The 16,953-nt window shown below is 45.7% G+C and overlaps 1 protein-coding gene across 1 annotated transcript; it reads right to left on the reverse strand.

The window, feature by feature from the left end:
• Positions 1-79: 79 nt before the first annotated feature.
• Positions 80-16,731, reverse strand: cd34 (CD34 molecule). The gene is made up of 8 exons (XM_070968865.1): positions 16,529-16,731; positions 6,239-6,319; positions 5,823-6,091; positions 5,645-5,722; positions 3,632-3,743; positions 3,484-3,536; positions 2,864-3,010; positions 80-1,807 (listed from the first exon to the last, which is right to left on the reverse strand). Exons 1-8 carry the CDS (start codon positions 16,608-16,610, stop codon positions 1,616-1,618), a joined length of 1,014 nt encoding a protein of 337 aa, XP_070824966.1. The 5' UTR covers positions 16,611-16,731; the 3' UTR covers positions 80-1,615.
• Positions 16,732-16,953: the final 222 nt, after the last annotated feature.

Raw genomic sequence — 16,953 nt, forward strand, 5'->3', positions numbered from 1 at the left:
CCATTAGACGCTTCTTTCTAACAGAAACTTGAGCTTTACAGAACTTCAAAGAGTGGAACACACCACTTTTTGAGGGGGTCACATTTCAGCATCCCTATCCTATTAAAACCTATTGGAGATGACACAATTGCACCCTATTTAACTACAAAAGATTTCAATGCTGGATCAAGTCATTGGTGGGAAATGACTGTTAGACAGAAGCATCTAGTGGCCTTTAACACATTTCTTTATGTTGTATGACCTAGATGACAGTTCGTAAAGGTGCCACAAGTACATATTTTAGTACAACGTGAGATATGAAATGAAATTCTTTGGCACGTGACAGGAAGTGTGGATACACACAATAAAACAATGCAAAAAATAGGCACCATACTATACATACTGCTCAATAGAATACTGATAGTTAAAAGAGCATATACAGTATATTGAGAAGAGAATAACACTGACAGATGTGTGGACAGAGCTGACAGTAAGAGGCTCTGCGTCTGAGGTGTTTATGGGAGTGATGGTCACACAGTCAGTCTTGTGATTTTCAGCAGTGCCAATGAAGCCACTGTAAAGAGGCCTGCTGGCCCTGTAATTGATTTCACTACACTTTTCAGTGATAGATTGTAGAATTCCTTGCAGCTACACCTCTTTAAGAAAATGGTGTGATTAAAACTTCAATACGCCTTCCTCCTCACCACGGGGACGACCGCAACTCAGTGAGCCGTCACTTTGTCAACTGGTTTTACAAAACTGCGCACGTTTCACGGCTAACGTCACATTCAGACTCGCCATTCGCTCACACACTCGATCAAAATCTGCCACTCTGCCCTCAACCACGCGCAGTAAGCAAGCTTAGACGTATGTGCATACAGTCCATGCACGGTACAGACGCAAGCACACATTAACAGACACACATGCAGGAAAGCAGACATACACACTCGCACACCCACACGATCAATAACTCAATCAGACAAACAAGATCAGAGCCCAATTGATTTTCTCTCTGAGAAGTTTGTAAACAGATTTCAAGGCAGTGTGATTTATCTCCTCTTGGTCTGTCATGGCTGTACAATAAACTAGGAATCTTTCATTTATGTGCTCATGCTGTATTTGCTGGTGGAGGGTTGGTGGGAGCTTTAAACCTGATGACATGCAGAGCTGTGTGTTGACAGCACATGGCTGCGGCTCCAGAGGCTGCAGTCATCATGGGAACCAGTGCTGATTAATGCTAAAAGACACCCTCTTCCCACCCAGAACTGCCCATCTCCTGTCTCTCGTTCCCAGCCTGACTGCCGTCAACAACCCAGGGACCGAGCCTTCGTCATCACCGACATCATTCATCGTCGTCGTCGTCGTCATCAGACTAGTTTTCCTGATGTTTATTGAGGCACGTCGCCAAAGGCGGAGGCAAGGGAAGCATAAGAAGAGGAGCGCTGATGTAGGAGGTTGTTCTAGTCCCTGATGTCCACTTTGCCGTGGACGCTGTGATTGGGCAGGAGTGGATTTGGAAAGGGAGGTGAGTTTGCATAGGCGTGTGTGTGTGTGTGTGTGTGTGTGTGTGTGTCTGTCTGTGGATGGGTGTGTTTGTCGGGGGTAGTCCCTGGGTGGTGATTACTTGTAGACTCTTTCACAGCTCGGTGTCTGCTGTCTTGGTAGTGGAGTGGCCGTTGGTGGGAGGAGGAGGCTGGGTCTTGGCCGCCTCGGGGGACTCTCCGTTTACGCTGGGTTTCTCCGGGGTTTCTGGAGGGGGGTTGAGGGGGGCCACGGATACAAGAGTGTTGCCCTGGTTCTCCTGATCTACCGGATAGGCCTCCTCTGCCTGCAAATGCAGAACAAATGAACAACTTGTCAAGGCTGGATTGAAACTTTCAACAACACCTGGGTGTGTGGATGCTAGCAGGTGTCCCCTCTATTTTGCCTGTTTTTTGTTAAACTGCATAAATGTGTGTACGGGAGACTTGTACTAACATAGCAGCCATTATGGAGTTTCCCTTTTTTCCTATATATTGATTCAATGTTTTTAAAAGGACAGCTTCACTGTGCTGATGTGTTACATAAGTCACTGGATAGAATAGTCTGAGTGGGTTAAAAACGAAGCATTTGATTTGTTGTCCAGATGCAGTTTTGTCATGCACAGAGAGACGTACATGCACACAGATGCATCCACTAACCCCCACACCCTTCCACTATTGCATTTAAACACACAGACTCATCCTCTAATGTGGTCTGTATCATGTGATGCAGCTGTGTCTGGCTGGTAGATGAAACAGTGAGCTTTGCAGATGAATGAGGCAGCAGAGAGCAGGGCGTGGGTCTGTGGATAACGCACACTCTCACTGCGTATTCTCTGTGATAGCTGGCCAGCAACATTCCCTAATTAAAACATTGGCAGCAGTTGGTTCAGCGGGAAGAAAATAATGCGGTTTTGATTTCAGATGAAGTAAAACATGAACCTTGCCAGAGAAAATCCATGCATACTGTTCCTGAATCTTTAATGAGGGCTGTGATTGCAGAAACCCGGGAACACATGGTGAAAACAAATTACAGTTTGATTCTGATAAAATACACCTAGAGGTCATATGGAAGGTCAATCAGATCGGTGTTAAAAATTGAATGAAAGAACCACTTCAGGTGAACAAAATGGAATAACTGCAAACATGATCACACTGAGCATTATGCAGCATCTGCAGTGGAAAAGGCAACATCTATGTAATGATTTTCAGTTCACAAGCTCGATGCTGAGTAATGCACCAGTGACAGGCAGCTCCTGTACAGCACGTCTACCAGAAAGTAAGTAAATGAGGTCCACAGTGGCAACACACGGCGCAGTACGCTGCACATCCATTCTGAACGGAGCATTCGAAAGTGTGCTTACCAGCCTCACTCCCTTGGTATCAGTCCTGCGTTGGCATTTGAAGTAACCCACAGTGATTGCGAGGGCGGCGAGCAGACCTGAGACCAGTATTCCCACAAATACAGAGGAACCTGATGATGGTGGGGTCTCAACCTTTGTCACACCCAGCTGCAAACAAGTTGAAGAGATATGAGTGCGGTCAAAAGAAGTGCATACAACAATCATTATTCTTGGGTTCAATAAGAAAGAGAAACTACTGGCAACATGACAAAGTCAAGCGTGCTCAAACCAGACAGTATGCACTAAATACAGCTGAATTCAATGGGCTATTGATGGACATTGTTCTCCCATAATGCAATACATGAAGGAAATGAGCCTCTCAAAGCTCCAAGAAATGTAAATAAATTGTGGATGGGAATGAATTGCAGCTCTAGACACATCTTAGAAAATATTGAACATGCATTATCATTTTCTGTTAGTATAATACAATAAAACATGTATTTTATTTTATACTAGCTGCTAAAACAGTATACTATTATGAAAAGTTAGTACATACAGTATAGAGTTAGTGTGTACTGGGACATCAGATAACCTCATGGGTTTCATGGTTCATATTCAAACTGCATCTAGTGCTCTCTTACCTTGTCTTTGAGAGTTTCACCCTGGAGTGCTTTAGCCAAAGAACTCAACTTAACTGCAGGGACAATGAATATTAGAGATATATCAGCACTTAATTCAAAATCAGTGTGCACGTGCAAGTTGGTATATACAGATGCCATCAGCACCCACCGTTATCACTGGCCATCAGCACTGTCTTGCCGTTTTGGAAGATTTTCAGATCGCAGTCTTTTGCCTCGCACAAGCCCACAGGAGTCTCCTCAATGACGCGCTTAGTTGCGTCCTATAAGAAAGGATTTGTACGTCATTCATACATAGTTTTCTGAATAAACACAAAGACTTCATCTTAACTTAATTTGTGCAGAACATTGCATGAAATTATGAAGGCACATCACATAAAACAATGCTTGTCGCTATGCATATTAAAAAAAAAAAAGAATAAAGAATGGGCCAAATTAAACATGAGCTGATTTGCAAAAGCCAGAACAGATTTCACATTTTCAGCTAAGCTTCTTACATGCAGAGTACAGACATTTTATCTCATCTGGGTGATCACTGAAGCAAACAATCAAAAGTCCTGAGTTTTCCCCGCTGACCATGAGTGCACGCAGGCCTTTGTGTGTGTAATGGAGACAAAATGCAGCGGGATGAAAAAGCTGCCGACCACACCTTCCTTTTTCCCACCTTAACCCCAAACTATGATATCACCTCATTGCACAACTTTGCAGCTTGGGAACACTCTTCATTTTCTGTAATGTCATCCAGACAGCTCTCAGTGTTCCCAGAAGAGCGCTGTGAGCAAACCCTGAATCCTCAGCTAGCTGGGAGTGGGCCCACAGCTGGACTCTGCTGCAACACCCAGATCTGTGAGGCAGGCAGGAGGAATCACTCCAGTGGAACCGACTCTCTTCTCCATCTGTCTGTGTCACTTCTGACTCAATGCTGCGTTCATACCGCGCTTCGTTTGACCTTATGTTGCCTCTTGCAGCCTTGGCTGGAGTTCAGATGAGTTACATTTAAGTTATGTGTGTTTTTTAAATTAGTCATATTAGACGCTGCCTTTTAGAGTGGCGGGTGACTTGGGGATTTACAGAGCATGAGAAAGACGTCCGTTATTTTCCACTACTTCAGAGCCTTGTTGCTTTATTAAATTTGTCTGCTTGATAGAGGCTGTTCCTGAGTCAAGTTCTTTCGTGCCATTCACTCACTTTTGCATGAAAAGAATAACCTCGTGCTGCTTTTGTGTTTGTGTTTGCTGCGTGCATTTTGAACCAATCATCTTCTGGCTAAGGCCTCTGGCTCTGTAGTCCATGTTTAGTTTCAGGTTGAGTCAGACAGATAACTTCTGCAGATGGTCCTGGCTCTCTTAATGATGCAGTGAGGACCGCGATCTGGGATCTGACCTGCTGCTTCGGTTCTGTTCAGCTGGACTGATATACTGTACAATATACCAACGAGTTGTGTTTGAACGTCACGTTTGGGGTGAGGCATTGTTGAACAACTGCATACACAACTGGGATTTAACAGAGAAAGGGAAAACTACGATTATGTAATGAGAGGGCTCCAAATATGGCATATAGTAAAGTCTGAAGTATTTTTGAGGCATCTGATATGGAAAAAAAAACCTGAAAAAAAATCTCTATGTGTATTAAAGGCCAGAAAATGGAGCAGCTCCTTTACTGTTCCTCTTTTTGTCTTAAGGACCCCCGAACAAGAGGGGAAACATCACCCCTCCTTGTAATTTGTCTCCTGCCAGGAACACAGTCTCAAGATTTACGACGCCTGAGGAATGTCTGAGAACAGATCCGCCTTTATCAGGGCCACGTTTCCAACTGTAGCAATTTAAAACACATTAATCTTCTTCCTCTATGTGGACTAAGCCACTTCCGCTGGACCCGAGGTGTAGATTAAGGTCTTAGCTGAAAGAGCGCAACACCAGGAGGTAACCGGGCTCTGCTCTCTCGTCTCATTTCACTATGGTCTGACATGTCATGCCAAAATCTCTACTGTTGGCAGTTCAGTGCTGCCTGTGGTTGGCAGGGTGGAGAGGACGACTGTTACAAGCCGAACGACATAAAGGTGATGTTAGGATGTAGGTTTGGTGGTGGTGGATTGATACCTTCAGAGAATATTTTACTGTTACGGCCACTTTGTGAGAGATAAAAGAGATGCACTCGTACTCACACAATCATCTGTTGTCATCTCAACCTTGACGGCATTATCTTCTGAGATTTCGCCCTCTCCAACACACCTGACGTCAGGCTGTGGAGACAGGACGCCAGGGCAGATAGACAAAGGAGGTCAGGAGGACAGCACACTTTGCACATGTGGAACCACAACATGGACACAGGCAGGTACTCACCACTGATTTAAGGATGCGGGAGTCACCTGGGACCTCAGCCGCTGTAGCCACCTCATCTCCAACACTGGGGGCGGCAGTGGTCCCAGAGGAGCCTGAATCACCTCCATCCAGGCTGTCAGGATTGAATGCGATAATGGTCGCTGGGAATGAGCCATCTCCAGGTGCAGCAGAGGAAGCGGAGTCTCCGCCGGCAGCATCAGTGGGAGCAGCACCTGCATCAGGGGCAGCGGTGGCGTCTGGAGCTGCAGCGGGGTCCGCAGCATCTGTCACTAAGCACACAATTCAAAGACAGTGCTGTTACACACAGGCACATTCCAGGTCTGTCAAGGTCTGTCACTTGGCATGTCACTATGGCATGATAGCCTCTCTTAGAGAGCGCTAACCAGATGTCTTTGCATGTTTATCAAGGCTCCTACCAGCACTGGCGTCTGTAGCTGGATCAGCTGCAGGTGCGTCTGTGGCATCAGCGACTGCATCATCTTGACACGTCACCTCATCTGCAAGGAAGGGAGAGTAAGTGAGACACAGAGGGAAACAGCAACGAACTGACTCATCTGATGAATCAGTGTTTTTTCATGCCTGCAGGAAATGAAGCTTTTGCTGCATCTTATATCAGTGTGACACAGTGGACTTTGAGGATGTAAACAGGAAGTATAATGTTGGCATGGATACAGTTAGTTAGCTGTTGGCTAGAACTTTTTTTCCATCTTTGCACCATTAAAAATATGCAGAATTAGCTTTAGCTGGTTTTAGTGTACTCATGGATGTGCTGAGAGTTATCACTGCATAACGTTGATATTGAAGAAAATCGCATACGCATATTTATGGATGTTTATTTGTGATTGACATCAGAGATAATGATATTCTCAGGAAGTGCATAAGCCACACTGAGACTAAAAATATTAGCATCGTCTGTGTTCAGATTTTATTGAGTTATGACTTCCCGTTGTTTTTAGAACGGCGGTGTCGAAATCTGTTTCCTCATGGCTTGTGTTTCACCTTACCTTAACCTACACCCAGCCATACCTCTAACCCCAACCAATTATCTCTGCTACATCTAACCTAAGTCCAAATTCAACTGTGGAGAGGGTGCTTCAGAGTTTAACCGGGGGAAGCACTATTTGAGGGGAAAACAGAAAAGCCGTACGGCATCTCGGGATGAAATTTGCAGCACACGCTCAGTGGAATGTTTGTGTGAATGAGGTCAGGGTAGAGGGCTGGTTTGAACAGCTTGGCCTGCTGAACCAAACCTCATGCCCAACCCAAAGATGCCAAACCAATTTGGCATGTGTTCTCAGGGGCTCGGTCTAATTAGTAGTCACATATGGGCTAATTCTCACTGTCTGCAGCCTATGCAAATAAACAGCTCAGTCAAAAGGTCATGGCCTCCTCACTACACTTCCATCCTCTGGGAGAGATCCTGTTTCTGTAATAATCTTGGGATTAGCTTGGGTGGTGCTAAGACCTTTCTGGCATAGAAAGGTTAAGAAAAGTAGGAAAGCTCAATGTGAGGTTTTTCCAGGTAAATGAATGGATGGCTTCTCCAGGTCGGATTACCTTTTGAAGTCTAAAGTCCGGTCTCACCTTAATATTATGACTGTTGATCTAGCCAACTAGCTAATGTCATTAGCCCGCCCTGTGCAATTAAAGGGAAAGGATTTATGTTGTCTAATCACGCCCACCAACACACACCCACACATACAGAACTCTTTCTGGTACAGCTGAGGCCATCACCCCTGCTCCCACTGCCACAGACACAAAGGAAAACAGAAGTAGCATCAATATGTGTTTAGACCCAATCAGAGGTCATGCTTCCGACCAAAAAGAGAGGCCAACAAAGACTGCAGCGATGTTCATTTTAGTAATCCCACTCATCCCACACCATTATTTCTAAACACTCCCCTCTGCATGGAAGGAAACCAACACAGTGTGTAAACAGTTCAAACTCTGACCAAAATTGTGCCGCAATCAGGAGAAAGATGTGCTTGGTGCACCACTGCTATTATTTACTTAATCTCCAGATACGCTTATATAAATGTGGCAAATTTAGATGTTTGGTGTGTTTTTATTCCTATAAACATGGCCGCCTTTAACACTCTGGAATAAGTTCTGAGCTCCGTGCATACCGGCGAGCGAGCGGCCACCATGATAGAGTGTATCCTGCACTGCACACCAGCCGCTTTGATATATGGTTCCCTCCTGCAGCGCGTTTGATCCCGACAGTGGCGTCGACTGCCTGAACGTTGTCCAAAGCTAGTCATATGCTGTGTTTCAATTAGTGTAAGTAGGCATAAATTGTAATGTTTAACTGTGCTATTACAGCCGTCAGCTAATTGCCTTCGGCTTGAGCTGCTATGTTTAATAGAGCAATAATGTGGGGCAAAAATGTTTAGCCTCCACGCTATTGAATTAACCTTGTTCCTCAGTTTATGTCTTATAGGCATAAAGATTTTATTGGCCAAATAGTATCTAGGGAATGTTTTTAAAGGACTTCACTGTGTAACCAGTTAAGTATTAAGTGCTGACTGGAATAAGCATGATTATTTATGGCTTTAAAGTCACCTTCCCACTTTCCCCAGTATAAATCGTTGTAGTAAAGGGTTCATTTGTTTAAACACACATGACTTGCACAGACAAAGTTCTCATGGATACAGATGCATGTGGAAAGACACATGCGCACACACCAGTGTGCTCACCTTAAACTGTCACACGCTGAAACTCTGTCAGACGTTTATACGCAGTAACAGTCCACCAGTGTGGACACAGACACCTCAGACAGCCGTGTGAGAAATCTCACTGTGTTTCCAGACAGGCCCCTCCGCATCAACATGAAGCCTTCGGACCTCCAGTCTCAACACAAACACAGAGAAACATACATAACTACTCCATAAACACAACCTGGGTCTCTCCTGAGAGTTTTTAAAGGGCTCATGAGGCCAACGCTGCAGACAGCGTAACCTCTCCTGTCCTTCGCTACTCTCCTCACCACTGAAGTACATCAAGTGGATTTCCTGGCCTGGCTGTCCTCCTTGAAGCTTTCCGCCTGGGTGTTCCAGTCTTTGACGTGGTGTGTGGTGTGTAGCCACGCCAGATGTAAAGAACTAAATCATAGGTTGAAGAGAGGATACGATATGGGCTTAGGATGGTGAGTGACAGTTCAAATGCTGCATTTTTTGCCTGCGGTTGGACAAATCAATGCCAATTATAAGGCAGGACAAAGGCGGGTAATTCACCGGCACAAATGACAAACATAATTTGGTGGATGCATAAAGTGCCTTGCAACACCGTGCCTGCTTATGTAGTTAGCACATGTAGCCTCTGGCAAGTGCTTTGCTCTGTCTGTGAGGATTCACGGGACCACAGCTGATACTGTTGACATGCAGCTGGGATGTGCTGCAGCTACTGAGCTGCTGGTCTGCAGGCTGACCCCACTGTACTTCATGTGCTTGACTTTTTAAACACCAAGGGAATGTAAGCAACTCCTCAAGTGAGTTACACTGTTAACATATTAGATATCAGGTGCATAAATAAAGCAATCCTAATCCCTTGGAAGATTGTCAAGAATTTCACAACTGACTGTAGTGGATTATATATGGAGAAATGGATTAAGGAAGGGCATTTCTGCAAAGACAACCCTGTATTGAATATCAACATTTACCGCCAGGATCTATCCCACACTGAAAATAAATCACATTACAACGCTGAAATAGACACAAACACATAAAAATGTTCCGGAGCGCTCAAGCCCTTTGGACTGATGCATGCATGAGGGACAGTGATGAGATTAGTGCAGATGTGAGGGCTGCATGGTTGAGCTCTGTGTCAGGTGGTCAATCATATGTTTCCAGGGGACTCAGGGGAGAGCAGGAAAGAGGGATGATAAGCTGGAGGGGGGGACTGGGTCTTATCATCAAGTTCCATAGTGACGCTGTTTTGAAAATCAGATCCTGCGTTTTTACATTTAGTTCAGTTTCCTTCTATCAACCCCCCTCCTCCTCTTCCTCCTCCTCGCTGGGGAAAAGCTTTCCAGCGCCGCTTAAACACTAACAGACACACCCACATGAGTTCACAAACACACACCTACAATCAAACACTGGAGAATGTGGAGTGCACAACTTTCTCTGGAGGGAGCATGAAATAAAATGCTGATTCTGTACTGAGAGACAAGGAGAAAACACACGCTGTGCTGCTTTACATTTGGATGTTTGTTGATCTCATCGTGTTCAGGTGGAAATCTACTTTCAGGTCCAATCCTGCAGCACGCAGCTTGATTTCAGCATCCTGCGCTGATGCTTCTCTGCTGCTGAATACCTGCTTTCCCTCCTCAGTCTGTTAGAACTACTGAGAACTACTGTACGCTTTGGGGTGGCCAGAGATCACGAAAACACAACTTCTCTGATCATCTGACTGCTTATGTTTCTTGCTGTGTTGGGCTTGTTTTGAAAGATGTTGCTGTGCTCCGGGATCTCGGCAATGACTGTGGTGAGTGCAGTGTTATCATAACCGCGAAACATAAAACCCAGGTTGTAAACCATAGTTTTTCCTCCCAGTATGTCACCATCTCCCCGTTTACAGGGATTTTTAGCATGAGTGCCTCTTTTTGTCTTGGTGCCATTGGACCCCGGAGTGATCCGGTTCAGGCCCAGCGAGCTCACCTTCAGAGTGGGTTGTTAACTGCACACAATGCTTTGCCTTTATCACCCTGTGCTGTGTTTCTGTTTCATGCAGCTGCAGCCAAAACAGACTGTCCACGTGTGTGTGTATGTGGACTTTTGAACAGCTCTACCTGGTCTCATACTCAGTCACTCATCTGTAACAGCCTTTCCCATTCGCTCCCTGAAGTGTAGCAGCTATTCTGGCTGTTGTCTTTTACCTTTCCTGCTATTCCAGAGCTCTGATTTAAGGCTGGGGCAGAGCGAGGAAATTGCTGTAGAAACAAACATTGTCACAAATGAAACGGCGCAGCCAGGGTGTAAGCAGAGGACGGCAGCTGCAGCAGGTCTCCTCTGGGAGCTCCATCCCTCCCTGCATATGTCTCTGACATCATGCATAAGATGGAAAATCATCAGCTCTAAATCTTGGGACCTGCATTCGACCTCCACCCAGACCACAGAGACAACACCTCAGCTGTCCTGATGTGCCACACCCTCCTCCGCTCGTTAGTTATCCACATCCTCTGCCTCCAGAGGTCCACAGAAGACCCCAAAGTCTCCCCTCACTGCTTTCTTTTCATTCCCTGCAAGGAGAAATGCCTCTTCAGCTTCACCCTCATCCTCAGACCCTCAAGGGAATTCTGGGATGAAGGAACCTCAGAGAGAAAATCTCACATTTGAGAAGGTGGAATCACTTAATTTATGGCAGTTTTGCCTCAAAACTGACAATTGTTGATTTATTTTCTGTTGGTCAACTAATAGATTAATCAACTACTTGTTTCAGCTAGATGAGAAGCCTGAAACTTACAGGCTAGAATAACAGTTCCTGCAATCACACACACTATCCTCGAGGTAATAATGTCGTCTCAGATCATGCCATGAATATCATCCAACTTGTCAGGCTGCATGAAATAATAAAAAGAGCACAGCACTAACTATGGCCATGTAAAGCAGATACAGTCCACTTTACTTTATTGCTTGTCCAGTGACAATCAGAAAGAAAACATCTCACTGTTTTTGTTCCTGCACAGATGGGTGGCAAAAGTTGACTTTGCCGCTCTGCCCACACCCCTGCTGTTTACAGCCACACTAACTGTTATCACGGGGGTGCACTGTACAGGAACTGTCCTCCCGTGGCTTGACGTGACCATTTTGCTCAAAACTAAAACTTTTTCCTTCACGTGCCCTGATAAAGCATCGGTAAAACCAAACCCTCGAGAATGACGAAAGCAAAGAGTGAAAAGGTAACAGTAAGCAGCTACTGGCCGTTGTTTTTATTCAGCCCCTAATTTACTCATTAAAATAGTTTCAGCACAGCAGTGAAACTCTAAACCTGTGTTTCCAAAACAGTCCATCCATTTTGTTAGTGGATTAGAAACTGGAAACAGCAGCAGGCTGCTCTCCTCTCCTCTCGGTGTCAGAGCCGGCGCTGGGCTGCAACAGCAGATGTCCATGGACTGATTCCAGCTGCTGGTTTTACATGAGACTGTGTGGGGAGAGGTTGTAAAAAGATATCGAAACCTATAGCCCTAAACAACCTGACTCTGGTATGACTGAGGCAAAGGAGCCAAAGAGGGAGAGGAAGATTGAGGAATAATAGTGATAATCTGATAGCCTTGCAGATATGGTGGCTAAACGCTGCAGTTTTGTCTTAAGACAGAAAAGGCCTGTACAGAAACTGTTTATATGCACGGTACAAATGAAAAGGTGTCCAAACACAGGACCTTCAAGAGCAGCAAGAGGGCACAGTCTTGTGTTTTCAATTAGGAAGTATAAACGACATGGCTTTTACTGAACATTAATTACCGGGAGCAATTACTCTGGCAGTCAAAAGGCCTCAGCCGAGGCTCATTAAGCGCTTTTATTCCCCAGGGTAAACAGTATAGCCCTCCATAAAGATAGCCCTGCCTTGTTATCCAACATGCACTGTGTGCTATGTTGCTTTCTGCTGGCGTTTGGCACGACATCGCCATAACCTCGGATGGATCGGTGCAGGATCACCGAGCTGTCGCTGCAGTTTTAGTTTTGAGCCGGTGTGAAAAGACGGGGTGACACGAAGAGCAGAGGATTCTTCCAAGTTCTTGTTTTGGATTTCACACTGTAATCTAGGGGCTGCTCATTAGCTGAACACAGGGGCGATTTCGATCTGAGCGGCGATATCTGGAGTTTCTCTGCCTCAGTGCTGCTTGTCCCGCCAAATTTTCTGGGCTGAAAAAGAAGGAGAAACCAGAGAAGAGCCCCCCCCCCCCCTCCTTTATGCTGGTAAAACCCAACAGCTGTAAAATTGCAGCAGGGTGCCAGGGGAACAAGGAACAATAAGCTCACCAGAACAGCAGTAATTGGAAAAGGAAGATTTGAATGCTAACACAGCGTCTGCTTTTCATTAAGATTGTTTCGCTAGGTAAATATTGTTGCTAGACGATGTATTCCTCCAAGTCAACTCCTTCTTCCTGGATGATCATTTAGTCGGTGGCGACAGTGGCTTTGTTTTCTCATCATTAACATGCTTTCTGTGGAAAAGAGTTGCCTTCGAATGAAGATAACTCAGAGAGAGAAAATCCATTTTGAAATGTCCTCCTCTTGTTACTGTGATTGAGAGCGAGCAGACGAGGCAACCGGACGGTCGCTGATGACAGCCGGCACTTGTTAGAGTATTTGAATGATCTGAGCTGCAGCGCGACCTGGCGCTCTCATATGTAGAAATCACTGAAGCGAACTGGCAGCTTGACAGAACACAGGCTCCAGGTTTAATTACTCTGTGAGCTCACGTGGCTCCTCAGCCATAACTTTGGGCCCAAGTGGACACACACCCTAGCCTGACATAAGACCACTATCTGCCAAGGCTTATATAAAAGACCCCCGCCCTCCAGCAGATGACGTGAATCAAAACTTCACCATCACAACTTGGGACTGAAAGAATGCTGGTCAATAGCCGAGGGCCATGAGAAAGAGAGTGGCAATATTCTGCCATGTTTACGTTGGCAGGAGAAAGCTGCTGTCTGAGAAAGTGTTGTGCGTTTGCGTGCAGGGAGATGTGGATGCTGATTTCTGCTCTGCGAAGTCTGCGCTGTCCTGTTCGAGGCTTTGGTTCTGACAGTTTCTCTAACAGTATTCAGCGGGTTGTTTTGTTTCTTCTTCCTTTGTATTCAGTCAGTTCAGTTTATGCCATCTTGAATAATTTGTCTCAGTGAAGGCCACTTAAGTGTGTGTTACACAAAGGATATCCACTGAGCACCGGTGGCTTTGCGCATGTGCACGCACAAACACATACAGGCCAAATCTGGAATCTCCCAACCATGGGCGAATATCTTCCTGTAGTGCTGTATATTCTAACAGCAATTGTCACAGCTCGTTCAGCTCAGCCCGAGGCCCCCACATAGCAACAGAAACAGTCATTGTAGACGATAAGCTGAACTGAGCAAGACGAGATGTCTCTCCCCTTCTCCGGGGCTGATTTAAAGCTTGGGTTTTCCCCTGAAATCTTGAGAGCGAGACCGCTTATAACGTACTCCAAGAGGCGTCGAATGACATCATCCAACACTGCAGCTCATGCCCATTTCAGTGCTACATATTTGTGCGCCTGCATAACTACTGAATGGCAGCCATGGGAAATGGGAGCATAAACCTGACGTGTTTGCTGAGCAGTGCAGGTGATTGGCATGCTTATGTATGTTTGCTCTGATAAACACAGTTAAAGCCATCCACTAATTGAGTGCATCAAAGGCTCTCATCCTGTCTCCTTTACATCCCGCCCTCCATCCACTCATCGCTCTGCTGTTGTTTGTCTGGCTCTAACCAACGAATGTGACATCTGTCTGCTGCAGATGTTATTAACTGAGTTTTGGATACGTACACACAGCAGGAGTTAATTGCTCTTTTCAGTGACTTTAGCCCTGCAGTACGGCATTACGACACATATTCTGCCCAGCTAATACTGATAATGCACTCGTCTTTTTCCATAAGCAGCACTGCGTCATGTCTGATTCCATAAATACGCTGCTGTATGAGCGGTAAGTCCAAGGCCTTTGTGAAATGAGTTGCTGGTTTCCATGGCTTCCAAATATCAGACAAAGGAAGAAGATTTAATGCCAATTTGTGTATGAATGCTGCAAAGCATGTTTTTAAGACAGACCTAGGATCAGCTGCCTCGCCCATTCGCCACCAAATCTGATGCAGCACTGACAGACAACAATTCCGCACTGAACCAGACACAATAAGGCCGGAGCTGTGCAGATTTTTCGTTATGCAGATCAAAACGGCCATAATGGAGCATGAAACAATAAAACTGTCTGCTTCTTTTAATGAATATTGATGGCATCGTGGTGAGACCTCTGACCCATATACCGCTGCAACCACATAGTCTTATACTGTCAAAAGAGTCAATGAGGAGACAGACTGTCTCTTGTGACTTGGCTGGTGGTGCGAAATGTATCAAAACAAAATAATGGCCTCACGAGTGTGCAGCTGATCGACGCAGGGCTGCACAGGAGATGCAATTAACCGCTGCATACGCTTAACTGAGAGGATCTCCATTTTTGTTTTTTGGAGCCACATGTGAGCATGCCTCTGCAAATTCACACCGCTGTGCCAGCTGGACACAGGTGTCAACAATGTAGCAGGTCTGCGTGATTGGAGGACTGCTGTTAGATGCGGTAAAGGATGAGGACGGGTCAGCAGACTTGGGACAACACCCCTGTGATACTCTTAAAGTAGAAATCAGAAGCTGTCTGCTAAAACCTAAAACAGAGGCAGGAGAACTGTGCTGATGCAGGATCCGATTTCAAACAGCTAATCAAAATGATAAAATTATGCAAATATGGCAAAAGGCGAGATGGGCTGTAATCGTAATTAGGAATGTCTGAAAATCCTAATTATAGTGATAATAAGATCATGAAATAGCTGTTTTTCAATCGGCAATACGCAAAAAATACATGGTTGATTATTAGTCATGTCTTCAAGTGTTGTCCCTGCTTTGTGGCTCTCATTTCTTGGTGGGGAGTGCCCACAGTAATTAGATTTTCATGTAAATCTAATTACCATCTGTTACGCTGCTGATGCAGCCGGTATGCGGTGCGCCTTTTTATTGTGCAAACGACGAGCATGTTCCGCCGTCTCATGATCTTTTCCCCTTTTAAAGCAAACCCTTAATTATTTTCATCAGTCTGGGATACTCCTCCTCGTGCCTCCCAGGGTCACTCCGAACACTGACCACCCCTGAGCCCAGAGATGGGGCCTGATGCTTCTGCAGAAGTCGTTACGCTGGGCTGAACTAGAACTAGTCCTGCCTTACAAGCAGCGAGGCAGCAACACCATCCAAGCCATACATCACCCTGCAATTAGCATCAGGCCTCAGTCCTCTTGGAGTGGACTGCCCAGCGAGTCCACACACGTCCACGTGATCTTACACACACACAGAAACACAAACACACTTCTGCACAATCTGCAGGAAACACAGATGAGGGAACTATTTTCGCTCCCTGTTGAATCCATGTGTTTTGTGGTCACTTTATGGAGCTTCACACGCTGCTCACACACACACTCACATGAATGTGAAATCTTTATAACTCACCGCAGTAACAGTCAAGGTGTGTATGCAACAGATGGGAGCAAACTGCTCTTATTTCTAAAGTAAAAATTCATTTATCTCTCTGAGTCGGTTGCACACATCCAAACACACCAGATGCACTGCAGGATGTAAAGCGTAATTATTCTCAACTGCAACTTTCCACTCCTGAGCAGACCCTTTGTGTCTGCAGCCACCCCGCCGCTAACCATGCCTCTCTGCATCTGTGCGCAACCTCGTGGTAGAACACATCAAAGCAACCCCTCCCACCACCAACTAGTTTACAAAAAGCCACCGCTGATGTTGATGTAAACACACTGATGTACGACTTCTGCTGCTGTAATGTTAGAGACTCTTGGAGACCAAAACAAAGCAACGACAAACAAGCCCAATTCCACATGTATGACTCTGTGTGAATAGGTAACTTTTTAAGCAGAGAAGAAATATTGAACTTAATCAAAGTATTGACAGTAATCGTAAAAAGTACTCACTGCTGAGCAGCAGAGCGCAGAGCAGCAGAACTCCAGCCATCCTTCTCCAGAGCCCATTCATTCTCCACATGGGTGCAGCCATCCTCTCTGGTCAGACTCAGCAGGCCGGCGGGACTGTGTGTGAGAGTAAAAAGTGTGATAAGTGATAATGAGTGAGTGTGTGAGGGCCGGGGGAGTTGGGAGTTTCCTGTGAGGTCTAAGTGAGCGGGACAGACAAGCAAGATAAAGCCCGGCTTGTGTTCTGCTGCTCTTTATACGGCTCCACTCCTTTGGCCTCTCTCTCTCTGCTCTTTCCACACCCCTTTTCTAACTGCCTGCTGTTAACCCGTTTCCCCCAGCGCAACTGTCCCTGCCTCCTCCCTTGTCCCTGTGTGTGTGTGTGTGTGTGTGTGTGTGTGTGTGTGTGTGTGTGCACATGTGCAGCA

The sequence above is a fragment of the Chaetodon trifascialis genome, chromosome 8, assembly GCF_039877785.1.
Source record: "Chaetodon trifascialis isolate fChaTrf1 chromosome 8, fChaTrf1.hap1, whole genome shotgun sequence".
NCBI classification, from domain to species: domain Eukaryota; kingdom Metazoa; phylum Chordata; class Actinopteri; order Chaetodontiformes; family Chaetodontidae; genus Chaetodon; species Chaetodon trifascialis.

Coding starts and splice junctions, on each gene's coding strand:
- cd34 (XM_070968865.1), bottom strand. CDS start 16,610: ATGGCTGCACCCATGTGGAGAATGAATGGGCTCTGGAGAAGGATGGCT. Junction 6,320..16,528: donor CTGCGCTCTGCTGCTCAGCA/GTGAGTACTTTT, acceptor CCTTCCTTGCAG/ATGAGGTGACGTGTCAAGAT. Junction 5,723..5,822: donor CCCGCATCCTTAAATCAGTG/GTGAGTACCTGC, acceptor CTGTCTCCACAG/CCTGACGTCAGGTGTGTTGG.